This window comes from Corvus hawaiiensis, chromosome 1, assembly GCF_020740725.1.
Source record: "Corvus hawaiiensis isolate bCorHaw1 chromosome 1, bCorHaw1.pri.cur, whole genome shotgun sequence".
NCBI classification, from domain to species: Eukaryota; Metazoa; Chordata; class Aves; order Passeriformes; family Corvidae; genus Corvus; species Corvus hawaiiensis.
Window position 1 is genome coordinate 62,448,041 of NC_063213.1, and position 26,982 is coordinate 62,475,022.

General features: G+C 42.5%; 1 protein-coding gene across 5 annotated transcripts in view; it reads right to left on the minus strand.

The window, feature by feature from the left end:
- The window catches only part of CDKAL1 (CDK5 regulatory subunit associated protein 1 like 1), a 411,323-nt gene that overhangs the window by 254,667 nt on the left and 129,674 nt on the right, over positions 1-26,982 (minus strand). For all 5 annotated transcript variants that reach the window (XM_048308004.1, XM_048307996.1, XM_048308011.1 and 2 more), the window contains one exon: positions 21,054-21,102. In XM_048308004.1, the coding sequence (XP_048163961.1) occupies positions 21,054-21,102 (49 nt within the window). The remainder of the gene's footprint in view (positions 1-21,053; positions 21,103-26,982) is intronic.

Below are 26,982 nucleotides of genomic sequence, written 5' to 3' on the forward strand. Positions count from 1 at the left end.
GTTTATTCTATGGAGAAGCAACACATTTCAAGGTTACTTGACTGTGTAAGTCTGAGAGAAAGTGCTGCAAAGCATATCCTCACATGTCCACACTTAAGCTGACTACCAAGATTTGCACATATTCCTCCCACATCAGGACAACTGCAGGTCAGAAAACTGCCTCACAACTGCTTTCCTGAAGCCATTAATATTCAGAGAGTAAAATACAAATAATTTCACCAACTGCCTACAACCGTACATCAGTCATACCACGACAAGTCCGACATTTAAAGAGCACAAATGACAGTGTTCACTGATATTCAGAAGCAAGAACTAACAATGAAAAATCAAAACAATTGTGTGTTATTGCATAAGGTAGCCTAAAGTGTGCCCAGCTTATAAGACTTGTATCATTTACTCCACAAAGCCTAGAACAGGCAGATGAGAGACAGCAAGTGAAAGCTAATGGTAGATACCTGAATAGAGTTGGAAAGCAACAACTCAAACTGGCAGGAAGAGAAAGCATGTGTCTGTTGAATTTGGAAAACTCCCTAATAGTAAACCCTACAGCTTCAATCCACCAAGTATGTCAGGAAAGAAAAAACTAACCCTGAAATAGGAGGGGGGTGAGAGGAATGCATGAATCTATAAAGTATGAGTTGAGCTACATCCAGCACAGCAAAGCCTATGACCAGTTCAAATCAATTAAAAGCTTTGTTACACCAAAGCTCCTAACTTATGTTACCAACAGCTATTTACAAAATTAATTCCTTCATCAGTCAATGCCTTTCTTCACTGCCTGTTTTGAGGAGTCATCAATTAATTTTTGAATAATGTGGCATTCATGCTCCGAATTTATTTCCTTGATGTGGCAACAACAGCCTGGAAAAAACCCAACTACTTCTAGAATAACATCTTCCTCAAGTTTTTTTTAAGATAGATAAAGATTGTCAATCAAAAATGTGATCTAATGAACAAATGAGCAGAACTGACCTGATAGCATAAAGGTTAATATCAACAGGAGACATAATGGTTAATACTGATAGAAGACATCACAATGTCGACAGGAAACAAAAGGCATTACTTCTGCAGTTGCATTTGACAAAAATTTCATTACATCCTGCGGTGGATTTAGTAATATGGTGTTTGTGCTACTAGCATTTGCTAAGTTATTCACTTCTACCTTTTCCTGAGAATAACAGCAATATCTTTGTCTCCATACACCATCAGTCATTTCCCAATCTTATGCTTCACTGAGGAGCTGCAAGCATGGCACCATTTTATTTACTTGGATAACAACAGTGATTGCCTTATGTAAATCATAAAAATTAAACTAGAAACAGAGAACGTTCCTTTTAGTATTTCTTAATACTGTGGTTTATTTGGAATAAACCAGTTTTTCCATTTTTTAAAAATATTCAACTGCATTCACCATATTAAAGGTGTATTTGGATTTATGGATGAAAATATAGTGGAACAATTCACAGCAGTCTTAAAACAATCAGGCTTAAAAACAACAAGTTACCCGTAATTTAAAATTCACACACTTAGAATTAAGGTCAAGGCACCATTCTTAAGCTTAAAAAACAAGATGAAAACAACAAACCACAAAACCAACCTGCCCCCCTTCCCAGGTAATATCTCAGAGCACAGAATCAGGGAGGCCTCATCTCCTCGGAACATAGACCCTCACAAGGAACAGCCACGTGAGTTGCTGCTCTCTAACAGGAATTTAGCTCACACTCTCCCTTTCTCACACTGAGAGCATTACTCAAACAGGCAACCACCCCCAAAAACACCCCCACAACATTAGGATAGTCTACACATAGAATGTAACTTACAGGGAGAACAAGACTGAGCTTCTCCTGTCATCAGAGACTTCCTTTATTCAGGAAAGAAACCCCAGCTCTGTGACCATCTCCCACATGATACACTGAATGCTAACACCCACCCCAAACCTGTGCCTGATCAGGAAATCTATGTATGGCCTGGCAATCAAATATGGCAGCTTATTCTCACATAAAATACATTTCCCATATTCCTCCTGAATGACGCTGAAGTTCCAATCAAGATGAGGCTTGTAAAACCTGTGGGGTACTCAAGAATAACAACATCCCTATACTTTTCAGTCCAGACACCAGAGGCTTAAAAAAATGCCCCTAGTGGGAGATGACTTTTAGCAGCAAGTTTAATGCTTCCAGAAAGCAAGCAGCACATGCACATCCCACTACTGTGACTTGTGTTGCAGGCACATTTAATTATTTTTATTAAGAAAAAACCTCTCTTGATTACAGTATTTGTGACCTTAAATCCTTTTTTCCCTACTCCATACAAGGACTATTTTGTTTCATTTTAAGTAATCACTGAAGCATCTGTTTACAGAATTGTTACTATTAATAAAACATAACTTAATAAACACTGAATCATACTTTTTCACATGCTGTAAATCTTTTTTTCCTCATACTTATTTCAAGAAAACTTAAAAATAAATATTTTGCCATCTTCAACTGGTAAAAAGCTAAATAACTTTTTTTTTTAGATTGTGTAACCAGCACTATTAAGCCCAGACCAACATCAAGTTTAACAGAAAACGCAGTAATTTTAAATCTCATTCTTGACCTCATTTCAAAGCTTAGAACAGGACAAAACACTGCAGTTAAGCTTTACTTCTAAAGCACTTTATCTGATTAAGTTACCTTCTCTCTGACTTTACAGGTGGCATAACTTACCTAAGCAAAGCAGGTGTCCCAAACTTAAAAGGAGTCTTTCTTTTCACATTTGTTTTCTTTCCTTTTTTTTTTTAAAGTTTTGTATAACATTTTTGAAAACTGAGTTAATCACAACTCTATTACCATAATGATGAGTGTTCCATCTCAGATATCAAACAAACACCACTCCTTTTTTGAGGGCTCACTCTACAGTGCAAGCTTTGAAACACAGCTTAAAGACAAACAGATCTAGTCAGGTTAGATAGCAAAGCCTAAACGATCTGGGCCTATTAACTGTGCTTCTGCTATAAAAATAACTTTTCTACTTCCACATAGTCTAGCAGCAGATAAGATTTGTTGGGGTTTTAGTTTAGTCTTAGGTTTTCCTGTTAAAGGAATTTTCTCCCATATGCATGTTGCTAGGGGACAAATAGCTGTACTTAAGAAAGACAAAAAGGGGAGTGGGGCGGGCCTGGCTACTCTTTTGTCTACACCTGGGTGTGGGGACAGTTCGCTCTGAGCGTCCGGAGAGAGAAGCTGCAGAGAAAGGAGCTGCTGCTGCTTTCTTTTTGGCCGTTCTTTCTTCCTGCTGGAAGCAACGCCGGGACCCCAAAAGCCGCTTTTCCCTGCCCTGCTGGAGACCGGGCTGTGGCTGCCCTGCCCCGCTGCTGCTTCAAGCTTTCGCTACGCTGTAGCCCTGCTCGCCCTGCCTGCCTGGGCCTCCGTGGTTTTTCCCATCTGGATACATCTCGCCTGCCACCCGGGATTTGCGTTCGTCCCTGCCATTCCAGCCTGCTGTTCCTGAGAGTCCGGGATCGGCTGCCCAGCGGTTTGTGAAGCCTTTGTTCCATCCCTTCCCGGGATCCCAGGGCACCAGAGCCGCGGGTTTCCCGAGCTCGCTCCGGAGCGCCCCCTGCAGCCGCGGGGGAACCATCGCACCTGCCCTGCTCACCGGGAGCCGCCAGCGCCCCTGCCGGCTGCGAGCGGAACTGCACCCGAGGGGAAAGGGCCTGACAGCCAAGAAGGCTGGCACTGGGTTTGTGATTGCTGTTACTGCCATAGTTGTTGTTGTTTTGTTTGACTGGTTATATACATATATATAGAGAGTAAAGAACTGTTATTCCTATTTCCCACATCTTTGCCTAAAGGCCCTTGATTTCAAAATATAATAACTTGGAGGGAAAAGGGGTTATATCTGCCACTTCAAGGGGGCCTCTGCCTTCCTTAGCAGACACCTGTCTTTCAAAACCGAGACAGATCTTGGCGCCCAACGTGGGGCCTGAGGGCATTAAGAGATAGAGGTGAAAAAGGAATAACAGTTCCTCGATAACTTTATTTTGTGTGCTGGATATTGGAACCTTGTTAGGCAGCACTATGTGGTCTAGTTTACCCTGGTTTGGGTGGCATGTAGCCGTGGCTATATTCTTCCCCTTTGCAGCTCCTTACTTGAATATGGGTCCTCTGACTAAGGCTACCATTGCTGTTATCCAGCTTGCGTTATGGGTCGAGAAGGTGAGGAATTCATGGGTTTTTAACTTCCTCCGGAATGTGGGCACATGGATAAACAGCTATCACACACTGAGCACATGTTTTTGGGGTTATGTTAACAATGGTACCTTCTGTGAGGAAATGACACCAGGGGAAGTTTTCTCCCAACCCCTCAACCAGTTCTTTAGGCCCACCCCATCAATTTTCGAAGGGTTTAAATTCCCTCTGAATACTAACCATCTGCTGCTGATAGGCCTACTCTATTTAGCATTCAAGGATAAGTTGAGATTGGCTTGGATATCTACCCGGACACCAGCCCCAGAGACTAGAGATCCTGCCCCAGAACCTGACATGGCCCCAGAGAGTAGAGTTCCTACCCCAGAGCCTGATCCTGCCCCAGAGCCTGATACGGCCCCAGACACTAGAGATCCTACCCCAGAGCCAGAGCCTGCCACAGCCCCAGACACTAGAGATCCCGCCCCACAGACTGATACTGCCCAACAGTCCACCTCAGAAATGGACTACCCAAACTGGGTGGGGGTACTGGCAAAAGGGATGCAGGAGATGTGCCAAGAGATGGGTCAGGTGCGCCAGGGGATATGCCAGGAGATGGGTCAGGTGCGCCAGGGGATATGCCAGGAGATGGGCCAGGTGCGCAAGGAGATGTGCCAGGAGATGGGCCAGGTGCGCCAGGAGATATGCCAATTGCTAAGGGAATACACCTCCTCAGCTAGTGAAAAACCCTCTCCCTGCCCCAAAGAGGGTGAGTCCGATGGTGCAGCAGTGGAACCCACGGATGTTACAACCGTCCAGGCTTCAGCTGAACCACAAGGACAACCACAGCCAGCAGCAGTCGCCCCTGTGCAAAGGAGGAAGTATAAGACCAAATCAGTACGACCAGTTAATGATGATGGGCAACCAGGGCCCTCACAACCAGCAGGAGAGCCAGAGCCAGAAGTCATCACTGAGTCCCTGTCGCACGACAGTCTCCGTGCTATGTGAAACGACATTGTGCGAAGGGGGTGTGAGCCTTATACCACCTGGCTGCTTCGGGTTTGGGACCTTATGGGCACAAGTGTGCAACTCGATAGTGGTGAGGCAAGGTATCTGGGATCGTTGACCCAGGACCCAGGTGTGGACCAGATATTTGTGAGGGAGCCAGGGCCTCTCTCTCTCTGGGAGCGGCTCTTAATGAGTGTGAGAGAAAGGTTCATTCACAAAGAAAGAATGCAGGAGTATCATCACAGAATGCAGTGGAAGACACTCGAGCAAGGGATCCAACAGCTAAGAGAGGTGGCAATATTAGAGGTACTCTTTGGGAAGGATGGACAGCATGATAATGACCCCGATAAGGTCAGGTGCACAGGACAGATGATGTGGAACCTGGCAAGGCTAGGGCCATCGCAATACACCACCTTCATTGCAACGATTGATGCTGACAATACCCGAGAAACAGTGGGCTCTGTTGCCAACAGGCTCAGGCATTATGACAGCATGATCAATGGCCCGCTGAAAGCTCATGTCTCTGCTGTGGTCCAGGACCTCAAAGAGGAGATGAAGGAGAAGATGGAGGAGATGAGGGAGGAGATGAGGAGGGTCAGTGTGGCACCAGTGCGAGTCACAGGCCCCCAAGTCAGAGCCCGTCGTCCCCCTGCTAGAGAGAGAGGGTACACCCCACGAGCTGAGCTGTGGTTTTTCCTGTGTGAGCATGGGGAAGACATGAGAAGGTGGGATGGGAAACCCACCTCTGCCCTGGCAGCGCAGGTGCGTGAACTCAAGGAGGGAGGCACTAACCGAGGGGGTTCCGCTAAGGTGAAGGTAGCCTCAGCCTCCCGTGACCGAGCTGCCAGGTATTACAGAAGGGAGGATGATATGTCGGATCCCCTTGAAGGTACCTCGAGCATGTACGCCCAGGGAAAGAATGATAACCAGGGCTAGAGGGGCCCTGCCTCTAGCCAGGAAGAGGCACGGGAGAACCGAGTTTTCTGGACGGTGTGGATCCGATGGCCTGGCACATCAGAGCCACAAAAATATGATGCATTGGTTGATAGTGGGGCACAATGTACTTTAATGCCATCGGGACATGTGGGGGCAGAACCTGTATCCATCGCTGGGGTGACCGGGGGATCACAGCAGTTGACCCTTTTGGAAGCTGAGGTGAGCCTGACTGGGAAGGAGTGGCAAAAGCATCCGATTGTGACCGGCCCAGAGGCCCCATGTATTCTGGGCATAGACTTCCTCCGGAATGGCTACTACAAAGACCCAAAAGGACTCAGGTGGGCATTTGGGATTGCTGCTGTGGAGGCAGAGGGCATTAGGCAATTGAACACCCTGCCTAGACTATCTGAGAATCCTTCTGCAGTTGGGCTCCTGAAAGTGGAAGAGCAACGAGTGCCAATTGCCACCTCGACAGTGCACCGCCGGCAGTATCGGACAAATCGAGATGCTGTGATCCCCATCCACAAGATGATCCGCGAGCTGGAGAGCCAAGGGGTGGTCAACAAGACCCACTCACCCTTCAACAGCCCCATCTGGCCTGTGCGCAAGTCTGACGGGGAATGGAGATTGACTGTGGACTATCGTGCCCTGAATGAAGTGACTCCACCGTTGAGCGCTGCCGTGCCAGACATGTTGGAGCTCCAGTACGAGCTGGAGTCCAAAGCAGCAAAGTGGTACGCCACTATTGACATTGCCAATGCATTCTTCTCCATTCCTCTGGCAGCAGAGTGCAGGCCTCAGTTTGCCTTCACCTGGAGGGGCGTGCAGTACACCTGGAACCGACTGCCCCAGGGGTGGAAGCACAGTCCCACCATCTGTCATGGACTGATCCAGACTGCACTAGAAAAGAGTGAGGCTCCAGAACATCTGCAGTACATTGATGACATCATTGTGTGGGGGAACACTGCAACCGAAGTGTTTGAGAAAGGAGAGAGAATAATTCAAATTCTCCTGCAAGCTGGTTTTGCCATCAAGAAGAGCAAGGTCAAGGGACCTGCCCGAGAGATCCAGTTCCTGGGAGTAAAGTGGCAAGATGGACGACGTCAGATTCCCACTGAGGTCATCAATAAGATCACAGCAATGTCTCCGCCGACCAACAAGAAGGAAACACAAGCTTTCCTAGGTGCTATAGGTTTCTGGAGGATGCACATTCCCGAGTACAGCCAGATCGTGAGTCCTCTCTACCTGGTTACCCGCAAGAAGAATGATTTCCACTGGGGCCCTGAACAGCAGCAAGCCTTCACTCAGATCAAACAGGAAATTGCTCACGCCGTAGCCCTTGGCCCAGTCAGGACAGGACCAGAGGTGAAGAACGTGCTCTACTCTGCAGCCGGGAACAATGGTCTGTCCTGGAGCCTCTGGCAGAAGGTGCCTGGTGAGACTCGGGGCCGACCACTGGGATTCTGGAGCCGAAGCTACAGAGGATCTGAAACCAACTACACTCCCACCGAGAAGGAAATCCTGGCAGCTTATGAAGGAGTCCAGGCTGCCTCAGAAGTAATCGGCACAGAGGCACAACTCCTCCTGGCACCCCGACTACCGGTGCTGGGGTGGATGTTCAAAGGAAAGGTTCCCTCCACGCATCACGCCACCAACGCTACTTGGAGCAAATAGATTGCCCTCATCACGCAGCGCGCCCGAATTGGAAACCCAAGTCGCCCTGGGATCTTGGAAATAATTACAAACTGGCCAGAAGGTGAGACTTTTGAGTTATCTTCTGAAGAAGAAGAGGAGCAGGTGACACGTGCCGAAGAAGCCCCACCATATAATGAGCTACCAGAGAATGAAAGACAATACGCCCTCTTCACTGATGGTTCCTGCCGAATTGTAGGCGCTAGCCGGAAATGGAAAGCCGCTGTATGGAGCCCCACACGACAAGTTGCACAGGCCACTGAAGGAGAAGGTGGATCGAGCCAATTTGCTGAGCTCAAAGCTGTCCAATTAGCTCTGGACATAGCTGAAAGAGAGAAGTGGCCAAAGCTCTACCTCTACACCGATTCATGGATGGTAGCCAATGCTCTGTAGGGTTGGCTGGAAAGGTGGAAGAAGGCAAACTGGCAGCGCAGAGGAAAACCAATCTGGGCTGCTGAAGAGTGGAAAGACATTACCACTCGGGTAGAGAAGCTATCCGTAAAGGTCCGTCATGTAGATGCTCACATCCCCAAGAGCCGGGCTAATGAAGAACATCGTAACAACAAACAGGTAGATCAGGCTGCGAAAATAGACGTGTCCCAGATAGACTTAGATTGGCAACATAAAGGAGAACTGTTCCTAGCTCGATGGGCCCATGATGCCTCAGGCCATCAGGGCAGAGATGCCACCTATAAGTGGGCACGAGACCGAGGGGTGGATCTAACCATGGACAGTATCTCCCAGGTTATCCATGACTGTGAGACATGCGCTGCGATCAAGCAGGCCAAGCGGGTGAAGCCTCTGTGGTATGGCGGGCGATGGTCCAAATACAAGTATGGGGAGGCCTGGCAGATTGATTACATCACACTGCCTCAAACCCGCCAAGGCAAGCGCTATGTGCTCACAATGGTAGAAGCCACCACTGGGTGGCTGGAGACCTACCCTGTGCCTCATGCTACTGCCCGGAACACCATCCTGGGCCTGGAAAAGCAAGTCCTTTGGAGGCATGGCACCCCTGAGAGAATCGAGTCTGACAATGGGACTCATTTCAAGAACAGCCTTATAAACACCTGGGCTAGAGAACATGGCATTGAGTGGGTGTACCACATCCCTTACCATGCACCAGCAGCTGGGAAGGTTGAGCGGTGTAATGGACTGCTTAAAACCACCTTGAAGGCACTGGGTGGGGGGACTTTCAGAAACTGGGAGATGCATTTAGCAAGAGCCACCTGGTTAGTTAACACTCGAGGTTCCACCAGCCGAGCAGGCCCTGCCCAATCCGAACCCCTACAAACAACAGATGGAGATAAGGTTCCAGTGGTGCACATGAGAGGTATGCTTGGAAAAACTGTTTGGGTAAAGTCTGCCTTGAGCAAAGACAAACCCATCCGTGGGGTTGTTTTTGCTCAGGGACCAGGTTGCACCTGGTGGGTGATGCAAAAGGATGGAGAGACCCAATGCTTACCTCAAGAGGACCTTGTTTTAGGGTGAACTACCCATGGCTCTGCACTTGTATCAATATCAGCATGTATATTTGTATATAATTTGGGTAATGCATAGATTTATATGGTTAAAAAAGTTAAGTTTCATGTAACATGTTAGTATGGGAAAAAATTCGGGGTGGATAATGTTGGGGTTTTAGTTTAGTCTTAGGTTTTCCTGTTAAAGGAATTTTCTCCCATATGCATGTTGCTAGGGGACAAATAGCTGTACTTAAGAAAGACAAAAAGGGGAGTGGGGCGGGCCTGGCTACTCTTTTGTCTACACCTGGGTGTGGGGACAGTTCGCTCTGAGCGTCCGGAGAGAGAAGCTGCAGAGAAAGGAGCTGCTGCTGCTTTCTTTTTGGCCGTTCTTTCTTCCTGCTGGAAGCAACGCCGGGACCCCAAAAGCCGCTTTTCCCTGCCCTGCTGGAGACCGAGCTGTGGCTGTCCTGCTCCGCTGCTGCTTCGAGCTTTCGCTACGCTGTAGCCCTGCTCACCCTGCCTGCCTGGGCCTCCGTGGTTTTTTCCCATCTGGATACATCTCGTCTGCCACCCGGGATTTGCGTTCGTCCCTGCCATCCCAGCCTGCTGTTCCTGAGAGCCCGGGATCAGCTGCCCAGCGGTTTGTGAAGCCTTTGTTCCATCCTTCCCGGGATCCCGGGGCACCAGAGCCGCGGGTTTCCCGAGCTCGCTCCGGAGCGCCCCCTGCAGCCGCGGGGGAACCATCGCACCTGCCCTGCTCACCGGGAGCCGCCAGCGCCCCTGCCGGCTGCGAGCGGAACTGCACCCGAGGGGAAATAGCCTGACAGCCGAGAAGGCTGGCACTGGGTTTGTGATTGCTGTTACTGCCATAGTTGTTGTTGTTTTGTTTGACTGGTTATATACATATATATATAGAGTAAAGAACTGTTATTCCTATTTCCCACATCTTTGCCTAAAGGCCCTTGATTTCAAAATATAATAACTTGGAGGGAAAAGGGGTTATATCTGCCACTTCAAGGGGGCCTCTGCCTTCCTTAGCAGACACCTGTCTTTCAAAACCGAGACAAGATTCCATTAAGAAAAAAACAAAACAAAACCTGAAAAAGTTAATTGGTGGTTTAGGTCATGCTTCAGAGCAATTTTTCACTAATTAGTAGATAATTAATACAGATTACAACATAACAGAAGTACTAACCAAGTCCAGCAAGGACACTTGCAGAGCAGAATCACTCACAGCAAGTGCAAATGAAATCAAGCTAGGAACAATTCAAAATGAATCAGAGCTCTCTAGTTTTCAGAACTGTTTAATATTAAACTCATCTTTATATAGAAGTCAGTAGATGAAATTTACATTACTTGGCACTATCTGCAAGAAGGATGAGGTTGGAATGAATTAATCAGGATATTAAATCCTATTGCTAGTCTAAAAGAGGGCATTTAAATGTGTCTAGTTTGATAATTCAGTATGCAAAATGAAAATATTTTAAAGGTATTTATTTTCACTTGTTAAAAAGGACACCAAGAAGTAGCACAGTTTTAATTGCATGTACGTATAACTTTAATCATAATTGTATGTATTTCAGGATTGATGGAGAATGCCCAAACTTGAAATACAAATATATGAAGGGAACAGGTAATGGAATTTCTTTGCCATAAGATTATAGTATTACATGTCCCATGAACCTCAGGCTACCATCAGATCCCTGTCACCTACAACCACAGAAGCATGTTAATGATATTGGGGCAAACAGATTCAAATGGGATTGGTACTTTCCTAGTTTATTACAAGAATAAGTGAGGGGGAAGTGGCCTGGCTTAGTCAATTTTAGTCAACTTTACCTGGCTATCAGCATTGTATCAGATACTAGTAGATCTAGATTATGTTTAAAAAAATTGTCAGCTTCACTCTGTCTGTAGGCTGGCATCCCACAAGAACTGCTGGTAAATTGTATCTGCTCGAAAGATGGAACAGGGCACCCACTGAGGGTCCCTCCCCATCCCTGCACACCCCACTGGAGCTACATAGTGTGACTCTGAAACACAACGTCCAGCCAGACAGATTTCTTAGCTGTTCGCTTCCAAGTTCCATGCAGATATCTCAAGCAGCTCAAAACCATGATTTTACAGAAAATCCTCAAAGATGCAGGAAACCCCAGCCTTGGCAGCAACAATTTCTATTGTTTCTGCTTGTTCTGTTACCCATTCTTTCCCTTTCCCAGTTACACCACTATGCTTAGAGGTTGTTCACCATTTCCTGAAAGACACCTTTTTTCCTCACAACACGGCTGCCAATGCACTGTCCTGCATCTCTCAGGTGTCTCTCACCAGCCTGTCTGATCTTCTCCAGCATCTTTAGGGAAAAGGATTAAGCACTATTTCATGTACTCTTGCACACATTTCCTTCCACCACTGTTTGGTTCTTAATGAATAGAGAGTTTCCTTTTCTCAAGGTTAGCACTGGAAAAAATAGCACACAGGAGCAGTGTAGCTAAGGAATGGAAGGTAAAAGTATAAGAGGGGAAAACAAAGTAATAAATTTCCTCAAAGAAAAATGAAAGGAAGAAATGTAAAGAACCAAAAGCAGTAATAAAGACTGAAAGAAGCATCAAGCAAGGGCAGACCATAAGCTCCTCTCCCATCTTTTCTCCCTGCCCTGCAGCACAAACATGGTGTCCCACAGCAGACATGACTGATTTCAAAGGAATTCCCAAGCTCCCCAGAGCAATCACATGCTGTCAGACAAGGACAAGTGCAAAAACAAGGACACTAATTGCTTTAGAACTTTGCAGTGTGGGTGCTCCCACCCAAACCAACCCCAGCTGGCCAGCAGCACATTGGCATCCCTGAATGTCATCAGTGGGATTTCCTGTCTCAAGTAAATACAGGGAGCAAAGAGAAGTCAAACCTAACTGAAAGGTATTATTTCCTGCTCCTGACCAAGCAACTAATACAAACCATTCCTCTTCTAGATCAGTGAAGATGGGAATGTTCTATAACAGTCAAACTCCTTCATCTGGTGTAGGCAGGAACTGGGTCCATTACAAGAGACAGGGAATAATTCAGATTAATGCTGTCAGTTATTGATCATTCCTTGTGTGTCACTGCACCATGCCTTGGGCCAGGCATCCAGTCCCATTAGGATGATGACAGCAGGTGGTATGTTTGATCCAGTCTCTGCATTCAAAACTCTTTCATAAAAAGATTGCCTCCTACCCTATACCAACTCAAAAAGCTTCATAGAAATGTGCAGTTATTGCTAAGCATACAGCACATATGTAACTAGCCTGAAATACAGAGAACTACTAAATGTTGCACTTGGAATTAGTATCCAACAATAATACTGCTTTGGAAGACTCTGGAATATGAGTGTCACACTGGTGAAGACAGGAGCTTTTTAAAATTCATTTTATGTAATTTCAAAAACAAGATATTCAGTAGAAAATATCTGCAGGTGTCCCAAATTGCTAAAATTCATACACCCCTGTATCTCTTTATTCTTTGTATGTGTGCAGTGTGTGATTCAATCATAAAAATATCTGTAAGCGCTAAAACCGTACTCTACAACAAATCATACAGAAAAAGAGATAACTATTAACAAGGAATTACTGTCCATGTAAAAATTTCACCAAGTTAAATTAAGAATATAAGCATTCAAGAACATTTTTGACACATCCATAGTACTTTCCTCTCTCACAGCAAAAGCACTTGAAATGCCCTATTAAGGCACTATTTCTTTTTTTTAGGATTCAATAGCTTCACCCTACTTATTTTGAGATCATGCAATGTTATTGTCTTTCTGAAAAAGTGTCTGAACGTCAAATCTCCTGTGAGCTCAAAATGCCAGCTACAATTCCACAGCTCAGAAGGACAATACTAAGAATCGACTACAGGAAGAGTTCCCCTGACCCTCTGTCCTCACCTCTCTGTGAAGAAAGGCATTTGATTAGGATCAAAGATTCTGCTCAAAACCTCAGGAGATCCTGGAGAGAAACTTCCAAGGGAAAAGACATTTTGAATCAGATAAAACAGGCTGCATTCTGGGGAAGTGCTGAAAGGAGAATTGTCAGAGCCAGCTGCAGCAGCACAAGTAACTTGCCTAATGTTTTGGGGCATGCAGGCTGAACAGAACAAATTTAGCCTTAGAGTGAAACACTGAGCTGAACTTCTCACTGTATGCAAAAGAAAGCTTTTATCAAATTCCCCCGGTTTGAATGAGGTACTCTTTACATTTACCAGCCACAAGGATTCTCTAACAGAGCCAAATCCAGGTAAGTCTAACCAATGTGAATGGGACAGAAAAATAGGAATGCTGTAAGACAGTCATTCACTCAAAGTGTGGAAAAGAGCACATACAGGTCTGGAAGAAAAGGCACCTTTTCTGTGCACATCCCAGGCTCACTTAACAATGAGCAATCACAATTTTGCTACTGAGATTTTCAGTCTGTTTCCCCCCAGTTGCTTGTTTTCTTCTTTTGTGGCGCTATTTATCTCCCATTCAGTTTCTGTGAGCTACGCACAAAATAAAGTCATAACGATGTCAGTCATAACAGGGATAATCAGTTCTATCAGATTTATAAATGAAATCAATGAAATAACTACACTGACAAAAATAATTACAAAATCTATCTAAAGTCCTGGATCATCTCACACACCAATTAGTCACTGCATGCCCCAAAGCATATGAACAGGCATAGCAAAAACAGAAATAAACTTCCTTGTAAGAACAAAATCCACGTGGATGGTAACAGAAATCTCTTTACCCAGCAGGGGAGATTTTAACGTTGAGCCGCATCATTATCGATGTTTTACAAAAGAAATTAAAATCTGCCTTTGCAGAAACAGTTTCTCCATAATTACTGTATATTCCTTATAATGCTCTACATTTTTATTTAAATTACAGTCTACAAAGCTGAACTCTCCAAACTTATACTGGCACAGATCACGGTATTACTATTTTGAACTCATCAGTACCCTTCAGTGCATCACACTTTTAATAAGCAATCAGAAAGGGGCAAACAAAACGCAGCCTGGTGCCCTCACTGAAGCATCTGGCTGCATGAAAAAACCTTCCTTTAAAAGCCATACAGTTGGACACCCTCCAGCCAGGTCCTTAATAAGCCAGTGCCTGTTGTCAAAGTAGTTCTTAAATAACAGAAGGGGAAAAAAAACCCAAAAATCTACTGGTTTGAGTAATGACACTCTTTCTACCTAGGATGCTTAGTTTTTAGTGACAACAAAAAAATTATAATTTTGTTTAAATAGGAGTATTGCCAAAATTTCCAATCCATGGGACACAAAACAGGGGCAGGGGGTGACACATACCCCATTATGCCATTAACCTCAGTAACTGATACATACAAATGTGTGATGGATCAATCTTTTAATCACAGTCGTGGCCCCAAGTTGCTGACTCGCTGTAGCTCTGTATATTGCCCACTGAAAACATGATTTCAACCCTGCCCAACTTTCTTAAGTCTGTCAAACACAGCCCCTGGCATAAGTTCATAGAATCACAGAATGTTAACGGGTTGGAAAGGACCTTAAAGATCGTCTAGTCCCAACCCCTGTGCCATGGGCAGGTACATCTCCCACTCGACCAGGTTGCTTAAGCCCTTATCCAACCTGCCTTGAATGCAGTTTTTCCAGTTAGTACCTTTACTTTTCCACAATCTCAGTTTCAAAGACAACTCTACTGCCTAGAAATAGGATTAGGGACATGGTACTGCTCCCAGGGTGTGTGGATGGGGCTGCAGGGCCCTCTGTGAGGAGAAGCCAGGGCTGCTAAGTGCCAGATACAGCTGGCTCCAAAAGCCCTGCCACAGGGCATAGTGGAGCTCCACAGCTGTCAGAGGTGTAAAGAAGGGAAAACACTGCCTGGCAGCAAGGGAAAAAGTGTGCAGGAAAGCCCTGTGAGCACCAAGGTGAGAAGAGGAGGAGGAGGAGGAGAAGGAGGAAGAGGAGAAGAAGAAAATGGAGGCACTGTGGGCACCCCACTGGATTCCCCTACAGCCACTGGAGAAGAGCTCAGTGAAGCAGCTTATCTCCCTGCAGCCTGTGGAACACCATGGGAGCAGGAGCCTGGAGCAGGGTTTCTGGCAATAACTGCATGGGGCACCCACACCGGAGCAGCCTACTCCTGAGGGACTGCACCCCCTGCAGAGGACCCATGCTGCAGCAGTTCTTGGATCCCCACAGCCCACAGGAATGCCCCAGGCAGGAGAACAGTGTGGGGAAGCAAAAGCAGCAGAGAGAGGCTGTATTGGGCTGACCACAGCCTCCACTCCCCATCCCTCTGCACCACGCAGGGGGAGGAGATGGAGGAGTCTGGGACGAGAGAGCGAAGCTGAGCCTGGGAAGAAGAGCGGTGGAGGAAGGTAGCTATAGTTTCTCACTACACTATTCTATTTTTAATTGGCAATAAATTAAATTAATTTCACCCAAGTCGAGTCCATTTTCCCCACGATGGTAACTGGTAAGTGATCTTCCTGTCCCAAGAGTTACTCCATCTTATTTTCTCCACTGCCCTCATGAGGAGTGGGAGCAAGAAAGCAACTAGGTGGGGGTCTGGCAGCCAGACAAGGTCAACCCACCACACAGTGAAATAAATAAAACAACCCACCCAAAACTGCCCCCCCCCTTTCCACGTCCTTTCAAAGGAGAGAGAAACAGAAACAGGGACTTGATGAGGCCACTACCCTCCCTCTGACCCTCCTTAAGCTGCACTTTGGCACAAACAGTCAGTTTCCTGACGGGGAGCCAAATGATACTTTTCCTCAAATAGGAACTCCTGACTCCTCCAGGTTTTATTCTTCATTTGGCCTGTCATCAGCTTCTTAAGTCAAGGCTACTCTTCCCACAGTCACAGAAATTGAAAAGAGACTATTTTTTCTACTGTTATCAGCAGATTACAGTGAAATCAAGCAGCACATACAAATATAATTTAACATTCTGGCATTCATATACGTACATACGTATACATACTTACTCTCAGATGGACAATCCAGTACAAATTCTACACTTTAGCCTATATATAATATAGGTACCATTTATCTCATTTTCATACAGACAGACTCTCAACTCTCATCAATCCATAACTGCTAACCACATGAGCACAATTAAACAGTTTAGCAAATAATGGTTAATGTTTAAACTGGGAATGGATGGGCAACTTCACCAGACAGGTCAACGTGACTGAAACCAAGAAAGGTTATGTTAAGTATAAAAGGCTCAACCCTGAAGTAATTTCCTTCGGTTGTTTTTTATAATCAAGTCTAATGACCCATTGTAAAACTATGTTTTGTGAAAGCATTAGACAGACACAATATGGACTAAACTCAATTCAACCCATGTCCCTCATCTCCCTAAGGCCTAAGCTAAAAGCAGACTGTACACAAATACCCTGGTCCCACGCCTCCCACCCCCACAAACCCTTAATAACATGGGATTTGAGAGCATGTCTAGGAAGGAATGGGGAAAAACCTAAATCTCTGAAGACCTAAATTCAAAGCCAGAAAACAGGAATTTGTGCATTAAGCAGTTAACATTTCTCCTTTAAAACACAAAACAAATGTATTCTCTTGCCTACTGTAAACTATTTATAGCCAAGCTTGTATACACACACACAAGTTTTTTTAAAAGACAGATTTTAGAGTGGTTCATAAAAAGCTGACTTGAGCAGTCACCATAAAGACATTCTGCAGTTCCCACCAAAGACAAATCTTCAGCTTATTGGAGCATACTATAGAAACTGATCATCCAAAATAATTTCTTTATTCTATACATAAATTTTACTAAGACATGGAACATGAATCAATTATAGCCCTGTTTTCACCTAGCTCACAGACACCACAACTCCTTAGCAATACTTTCCTAACATTCTATGTCATCATAACACATTACTGGAAAACTAAGCACATGAATGGGAATGGGTGCCCTAATGTTGTAAAAATTGCTGTAATCCTAGACTTAAAATTTCGGTAACGTGCAGATGAAGCAAGGTTTACTAAACTGTTAAATCAGAACCTTGCATGACAAAACCATTCTGTTTATCAGGAAGACTGAGACACACTGGCTACACAACTGTGGCTGTCACTTTGAGAAACTCAGTTCTGAGACTGTGAATGAATTATTTTGTCTAGTTCCTCACAGGCAGTATAAAGGTTTCAGATTATAAATTACCATATCATATGAAAAGTACGTGAAGATGCCTCTAGTTAAAATATATCTTGGGACACAGTATAAATATTAATTAGACATGACCTGCATACAAATACTGCATGGCTATTGAAGATCACTTCTAGAAGTGACAATTTACCTGCTAATTTACCTGATAATTAGGAAAATTCAAAGATTCAATTCAACACTTGAGATAAAAGTTAGGATAGCATAAAAATGAGAAATCACTGAGCCTCTTAAAAGTCTCTCTCTCTCTTTTGGCTGTTAGTGCAACAACAAACATGCACATCCTTCTTTTCCATTTTCTGATGAAGTAGGATAAAAAGATAAAGTCACATAAAAAGTGTTTATCAGAATTATCTTGATGGAGAGCTGGAAACTAACAATTACACTGTCTTCACACACATGTGGTAAAGACCACCACAAAGATATATTTCTTGAAACCACCATCTCTTGACCCAGCAGAATGGCATTGTTCTGAAAAGGTTTTCCTGACAATGCCCATAACATTGAGAAATAAAGCTAGAAGAAACTCTTTCATATTTCATACAAAGAGTTCTAAATAATTCCAAGAAATCAATTTTCTTTGGGAGTACAGCAAGCTTTCAACCAAATCCAACAGGGGAGCCATTTTCATGAAAAAATGAAAAAGATGACTATTAGGAAAAAAAAAATAAGGCAAAAAAAATTATTTCTACAAACTTTCCCTTTTTGTAAAGTGTGGACTACAAAATTCAAGCATCCAAGAAATAAATAAGGTACCACTTGAGAAATGGGGATCCAGAGAAAGCTAGACTTTTAGACTTAAAACTAGCAACAGGGTAACCTATTTCCACCTTGGAATTTGGACAGAAAATTCAGACACTCCAGCTCGGTTAGGCTGACCAATGTACAGAGCTGTCCTACAGAGCACAGACACTAAGAAGTTCCACTTATTCAGTCAAATATCTTTTAAACATTCAATATATAATATTTTTTCAGCTTTCAATATATACATAACCACATTACATGAAGACCTTTAGCTTTTCTTTAAAAAAAAAGGTGAAAAAACCTGTGTTGCTCAACTATGACAGACACCCAACTTAAAAGTCACTGGTGTAAGCTGGCTCTGAATTCAGAATCTGTATTTATTCCCCCATCCCACATCACCTCCATCTCCTGAAAGCATTAGCAGCTTCAGAAGCTGTTTTTAATGATGTAGACTCATGAAAACAAAGGGTTACATTTCATTTGATTTTACAGTAATTTAATCTTCTACCATATATCTATTTTATATAAGAAAATATTCTTAATCAAGAGTCCTGCTATCTACAGTATTTTCCTTCACTTGGATAATGGAAGTTCACAGTTAGACTCTTCATAAAACACAGTGAAAAAGAGCATCACATTCTTCTCCATTAGTAGATGATTCCCAAATACATAAATGAATGCAGCTTCTCTAAATAAATTAAAGAAATATGAGTAAAAGATCCCAGTTTTATGGCTGGCTTTTACAAAAGTAAGCCATTATCATATGCTATGAGCTCTGCCAACTTGTTGATTCTCTTTCCAATTGTAATTTTATTGTCAGGGATGGGTTACAGTTGGAAAGGACCTCTGGAGACCATTTTGTCCAACCCTCTCACTCAAGGAGAGCCACTGAGAGCCAGTTCCCCAGGACCATGTTCACAGTATTTGAATACATCCAAGGATGGAGTCTCTACCGCCTCCCTCAGTAACCTGAGCCAGTACTTGGTCATCCTCACAGTCAAAATGTGTTTCCTGGTGTTCAAAGGGAACCTTCCTGTGCTTTTTTGTGCCTGTTGCCTCTGGTCCTGTCTGTGGGCACCACTGAAAAGAGTCTGCCTCAGTTCTCATTGCAACCTCTCTTCAGGTATTTATACACTTTGATGTGATCCCCCTCCCCAAGCCTTCTCAGGCTGTCCCACAAGGAGCAATGCTCCAGTCTCAATCCCTGTTGGACTCTCTCCAGTATGTCAATGTCTCTGTCAAACCAGAGAGCTGGTTTTTGTTCATTTTTTTCCAATAAAACTTCAGAATTCCTGTGTTCCATTATCTTTTGGGAAATCCCTGATGGAATTGGCACTGTGCATGGAATTCAGCAGCTCACTTTCTCCTTCTAATTCAACTCACTTCTAGTAAGCTAGAAAGGAACAAAAATCTTTCCAAAAATTCACACTTTTTAAAGTTTAAATGTTTGTTAACATGCCTATGAACATTATTTTCCAGAATTATATCAATGTTTAAAATGCAATCTAAAAATCCATTCAGTGAAAATCATTATTTTAACAGCTGCTACCAGATTATTTGTACTCTTCCTAGTTATGTAACATCCAGTCACCATAACCTGAGTAATTATGTTATCGAAAAAGCAGTAATATCTGGAGTCAATATAAATATTACAAAGCCCATTTTTGGGAAGGGAGCGCATGCTGACCCAGGTTATCATCTTACTCCCTTAAGAACAAATAAAATTCAAGAAAAAGCAGATAGAGATCTGAAACACCATGCTGTTGTAAAAATCGTGAAGCATCCTCATTTCCAACATATTGTCATGAACACCATAATGTTTCTGGGAAAACAGTTTGGCTTATTAAATAAAAAATGCATGCTGAATGTATTTCTTCTTTGTTTGTATGGTAAAGTAGGTTGTACCCCCAAAAATAGATGCCATAAGGTAAGGACAAACTGGGAGAAGTGTTGGTTGGGAGTACATAAAAAAGTACAGGTTTCACTTCTGAAGGCATTCAAAGCAACATGAAATCTTAAGGCCTTCAAACCACAAGCTCTAGAAGCCTTACACCACACTTCACAATTTCTTGATAGAAGCTTTTTTGCCTTTTAAAAATTTGCACTGCTTTAAACTTTCATGCTGTAGCTCAAAAAAAAAAAATCATACTCCAGCATTAAAGTTACTGACAATGTCTTGTGAACTAGACACTTGTTTATATTGAAAGTAGAGCCAGTTAAACTAAACCTTATAATTTAAAGCTCCATGGAACAGTAATTTTTATGGCCTGATAAGTAATGGAGACAAACTTAGGTAACCCAGAAAGACCCAGACGAATATATTTATTTAACAGCAAATGTTTACTGGTCAGGCTGCAGAAACAATACTGGTTTTTTCCCTCCTTCACTGCAAAGTACTAAGAGTACACACACACGAACAAAGCCAGAGGAACACAGTTACAAAAGAACATTAAACCAGAAGATAATTTATCTGTCCTGAGAAGAGCTCAGGGGAAGTAAGCCAAAGCATCAGAAAAGAAGAAAATACTGGAGAACTAAACAAAAGAAAGTAGCAGTGTAACACTCAATTAAAATAGTGCAGGAGCTTTATACAATACTCTACACCAACCAACACTGATGAAATGATTTCTTGAAGTCTCCTCTTCATCATTTACCTATGAAACCAACAGCCCACAGAGCTCCTGACAGAAAACATCTCTGAAATTATCACACAAAGCACACGTGACAAAGTATAGCACTGCCCAAACATTCTCCTAGAGCACAAAGCAAGTGTTAGGTTGAAAAAGAGCACACCAGCAGCACTTCTGCTGATGGTTACATGTTCCAGACTAGCTGCAATTAGTTCAAGTGTGATGCTTACCTTTAATAGTTTCCTCCACAACTTCTACTACACGATCTATCTGCTGAACCTAAAAAAAGTCAGAAGGTAAATACCTAAGTAGTCAACAACTGGACATCCTTTTAATAAAATCTAGTCTTTCAAGAGTGTCTTCTTCTGGATTAAGGGGGAGTAAAGAATTTTGGGCTGTGTTTTTCACCAAGTTTGTTTTCTGTGCATCTTGGTCAATCTACCAAAAGTAACTTTAAAATTCGCCACCCAATTTAAACCAGATTTTGTCCTCAAAAATGGCAGCTCCTGTAAGTTTGTCAAAAATCACCAAATAGCTAGAAAAGAGTTCAGGCCTTAAAAGTGCTGTTCATGGTCTGTGACAGGCAATGGTAAACCAGGCACTCAGCACCTGTGCCAAAGTACTCCCTCATCCCAGTCTCCACAGCAAAATATTGTCAGGGCAGACTAAAGGGGAGAAAATTAAGGAGGAACTGCAAGGGAAAGACATTGGAACACAGGAAGAAATTTAAAATACTGCTGTGAAGCTTAAGGAAACAAGACATTCTCCTGAAGTTAATGCAGGCTGTGTTTGGAAATGGAGAGAAAAGCCTTCAAGTTTTTCACAAGATAGAATAATATTTAATGACCATTATATAATGTCTGCAACAAAGACAACAAATTTATGTTTTAGTGTCATATTTGCCAAAATTCACCAATAATGAGATAAATAGTTCAATTATGTCTTAATAGATATATTAGTCTTTATTTAAAGTCAATGCCCAACACACTGTAGAGATTTTGGCATATAAAGGAATCAACATTAACACTGCAAAATTAAACACTCGGGAATTCTTGAAGCTGAGATTCTTCCCAGAGCTTTCATCCAAACCACCTGTTCTGTGTAATGCCTACTATAGATATTTACATACAATGCAGGAAAGCCAACTTGTCACATTTAAATTAGTTTGTCATTTTTCTACAATATTCCTTTTTAAACACCTCTTCTCTAAGCTGTACATTAAATGAACTAGATTTTATATGACTTTTGCATGGAGTTTCTTTTCCAGCTTGTTTCCAAAACAAGCAGAAAAGCACAAGTTGCAGAGGCTTCAAGAGAAGAGCCCGGTCTGCAACAAGGAGCCTGGAACTTGGATCCCTTGTATCAAAGCCATTAAGTCTCTGTATCCTAAAACAGAGTTTGTCATTTCCTGTAAATACAAGACTGCACAATCTTGTCTACTTCACATTCATTTTTCCAATCTAATAGAAGTTTAAAAAAAGCTCACCTATAGCTGGAGTCTGATCTTAAATTCCCAACTGAAGTCAGTGGGAGTCAGTTCCTTTACTTGTCTGGGTGTTAGATCAAGTCCATATAAAAGTATTTTTCTTTTTTTTTCCTTTTTTTTTCTTTAGCCTTTTGAAATACAGCCTTTTTAAAAAAGGAATGTCCACCACTTCCGATTTTTGAATACAGTACATTAGTTATGAATTCTAGAAGTTATAGTTATATATAGTTATATAGTTATGCTAACATTTGCATTTTAATAATTTTATTGAAAAATAAATATATTTAAATAATTTTCTGAATCACAAGCATTCACATTACAGACATATAGACATATCTAGCAATCAACTTGTAAAGAAAGCACACATAAGCAGTCATATGGAACACATGCATGTTTACATACTTGTGCACATATCCCTTCTGGATATAGTTTTAAAAATTATCACCCAAGATATTTAACATATACACTTTCTACTAATTGTTTAAAAAATAAACAGAAAAATTCCACTTGAAAACAGACGTGTACACACTTATAACTACAATACAGACAGGGAACAAAGTCTGTGTTATATTACCTACAATATTACTGCTATCTGTCTCAGTGCTAGACTGTTTAAGTTCATAACCATTTTAATCATTTAAAATATGAGAAATCTGGGTGGTTCATAACCTGAGACACCTCTTACTTTCTGCATTGTGCATCTGAGGAATTTTTGCATTGCTCCAAATCCCCTGTTGAATAAAGATAGAAAAAACCCGCCAACCATTATATTGCATCTTCATTTTATTGGATAAATTAAATTATTCTCTTAATATGTCTGTCAAGAAGATGGCTCATGTAAGTAATTAGAATTATAGGTCTGATAGGTAATGAGATCTGCACCTAGAAATGGATTTTGTTCTGCCTTACATGTTATTTCCCATATTAAATATTTTTAATTTGAAATTATTAGAAATTATTTGGCTAAAGCCCCAAGTGCTCAAGAAGAAAATGTGGAATGCTTCCAGTCTGCATTTGTGAAGATAAAAATATCTTAGAAAATGTGAGGTGAATCTGAAGTGAGAAGAGGGAAAGGTTTAGAAGATTCTTATTTGGAACAAAAGTGGGGGGAAATGAAAATGGAAAAAAAATGACAAAGACATAGTAATGACATTTTCTTGGGTATATAAAGATCTGCTGGATTCTTTTCCTCACATCTCACTAACCTTATGGATAATTCTGCTCTGGGGTGGTATCAAAGATACGTGTAAACCTTCAGAGCAGAGCTCCAATAATGTCCCCATCAGGAAGTCCTTGAAGCATAGAGACACCTTGGTGGTGTATGAAGGGAAATGACACCATTCTACAACATCTTTTTGCAGAGTGTCTCAATAAACCAAGCCCCCAGGACTGTCTGCAGGTCACCACTGCTGGGTGTGGTTAGTGCACCCCACTTGGCTCCACAGATCTTGTGGGACTTTGTTTCTAGCATAGTTAAGTACATTTTGGACTTAATGTCCATTAGAAGTGGTTCTCCATTAGGACTTGAACAGAACAAGAACTACAGACAGACTGGAGTAGACAGCTGAGTAGAACTATACAAAAAGAAAAAAATCCCCAAAACACTGAGTTTCATCTCACCTTGTTTAGGCAGTTCTGCCAAATGCTGGATGTTAAAAGACTACTCAGCCTATCCCCTCTCTAAAGCCAGTAAAATGGAAATACATCACTTCAAAAGGCACTTCAGGTCTTCTAAAAATCTAAATTATTTTAGAGATAATTATCTTCATTGACCATAAAGAGAGCTGAGCAAAACAGACTCTCAAATTACAGCACTTAGGCAAGATAAATCTGAGGCTTAATACGTAACTTCAAAAGGCATGTGACTAGCCACCCTGGCTTCAGAGGGATAACATCTGTGTTTAAAACCTTTGCTGACAATACTGACCATAGTAATGGGCAATACTCTGGCTTAGGAAGGTATTCTGAGAGGAGGATCTACACAAAGTTTAAAGGGAAGGAGACTACCCCAGAGAAGCACATAAACAACTGACTTTCATTGCTAAACATTGACACAGCTGAATTAATTCCTAAACCTTTTGATATCTAGGATAGTACATAACTGCTGTAGAAATGAACACTTTCTATTGCACATCCAGTTTTCAGTTTAAAAGCAGGTGCTTAACTGACACTCTTTTCAGACAGTCCAGGTTCAAGTGTTCTATCTGAATATCAACACAGGAATTCAAAAGCCAAAGCTGACCAGCTGAGAAGTACTGACTGAGCTGGAAATTTGTATGAAATCATTCTTAGCCATAAGTTACGTAAGAACAGTGTCCACCTGTTCCCAGGTTTTCAGCATGCTTTCCAAGAAGCTCTGTTAATTCAAATAATTCAAATTCCATCAAATTTGTCTTTCATGAAGTACATATTGGATATTTTGCATTTATGCAAGGCTCTGTTTCAAGCAGCAGACAGGTTCTCAATCTTGAATGTAGTCCGGCCTTAAAAAACACTGCAAGGTAGGCAAGTATCATTATCTCTGTTTTGCAAACATCATCGAAACTTTTATGAACTGAGCCACAGAAATACCATACAACAGATCTTCCTCATTTATGAGGCCAAAGCAGTAGGGATGTACGGACACTTGGCATCTTGGTAAGTAATTTCCACTAATTTCCTTTCACAATGGCACTGCTAAAGCTCTGCTCACTGGAGCATTTTACAAATGAAGGAATAAGGTACATTAAACTTAAAAGTGTGTACCAATTACAGATGTAGAGCTTGAGAAATAAAGTGCCTGTTTTCTGTAATGCACTTAGCATTTTTTATACTGCACCATCTATTTTATAGCAGTGCTCCTAGTGTTAGGTGCTGCTGCTGGGAGTGTTCAGCACTCCCACTAATCACATTCCAGAGTTTCACACTGGATATGAAAAGAAAATTACTTAAAGCTTGCCTTAGACAGCAGAACAGCCAGGGGAGAGGGTTAGTTGGAGGTCAGCAGAATGCAAGAAGCCTTGGCAGAGGGCTTTTCAGGGCTATGTATTACTCCTGGAAGCAGCAGCTTCAGGCTCACCTTGGCCAAAGAGCCTGCAGTACCCTCCCATGCACGGGGCCTGCACCTTCTGACTCAGAGAGCAGCAGCAAAGTTGGGGTTACAGCCTTGTAGAGTAGCAACACTGGATTGGTTTTGTGGGTTTGTGCAGATGAAAGAACAGGCTGAAACTCTTCCCTTGGGTGATGGGTGTATGGCAGAAGGTGGTATGTCTTTGATGCTAGATGTTACACTGGGAAAGATGGGGGAAGGAAGGAGAATTTAAGTTCTCATTCAGGATTCACTCACCTGTGGAGCAATTGTATGCCTTTAATGGAATACATATGTGCATTAGGACCCATGCTTTCAGTATGTACAGCAAGTTTGATGATTTCAAAGTACAGATACACAGGGCTTATGAAGCCTCTTAAGATCTATAAACCCCCAGTAGTCTGGCCAGGGGTTCCAACACGTACCATCATTTGGAGATCAAGTACCTTAAAACTCCAGAAAATGCCAATGAAATAAAATATCCCGTTTCAATCACTCAACTATCACTGGGAACAAGAGTTTTATATGTTCTTGTATGCAGCTCAGGAAGTGAGGAAACACTACAGCTACCTACGAGTCCCAGAACATAACCTGTCGGCTAAATCTTTCATGCACCCTTGTCCCTTCTCCTCCCTCCCTTATAATCCCCCTCAAAACAATTGACACAAAGTCGCACATCCTACACACTACCAACTTAAAATGAAAAGTGAGGGATAACTCTACATAGGAGAGTTGATGTCTCTTTTTGCATGGTAAATGCGCTTGAGTTTGAAGTGAGTACACCACAAACACAAAGGAATAAGCTTTGGAAACCACCTGAGGGCAACTGGCTGTGAACCTCTGTAATGCATCATTATGTGCTTCAGGTACTTTTCACCCTTGGCAGGTTTATTACTACCCAGAATTTTCCCGTTCCAGAAAAGAGCTCGTTCACCTTGTCATGTTACGCTGTAGTCTGCCTTACACACAGCCTATGGCAATGCCCCAACCCACATTATTTTTATAACGTATCAATTACTTTATACACAAAAACATAGTAACATCACAAATGGTAAGAAGGATATGAAGTTGCCCTTCCTTTCCTTCTGCCCAAATCAGGCAATAAATAAAGAACAGTGGAAGTTCAGTCCTGTATTTTTCAAATGCAGATCAAAACAAGCTCTGATTTACTAGAATTTCTCTGGTAGTTAAATTGCAACTTCCTCCACCATCATACCAAGAGGAGCAGAAGAGCCTCTGACACACTGCCTTTAGAAAGCCACCCTGAGGGAGTTATAATTGCTGGTAAATAAACACATTCTCAGACAACACTGTCCTTTAAATTTTGAAAAAATGAAAAAAGTGGGGGGAAGAAAATAGCAGAACTTATATTAGCAACAATAAATCAACTATGTCTCTCAGCCAAGTTGAAGATGAGACCAACCTAGTATTAAAGAAAGATTTCCAAAACTGTACTCTTTAATGCTTAAAATTTTAAAATAGAATCAATATCCTACTGCCAACAGAACATTTTCTATTTCTCAATTTTACAAAAACTGCCTTTTAGAAATATTTTGCAATAGCAAGACAACAAGTCTTATCCTTTAAATACAGTCACCCTCTCACA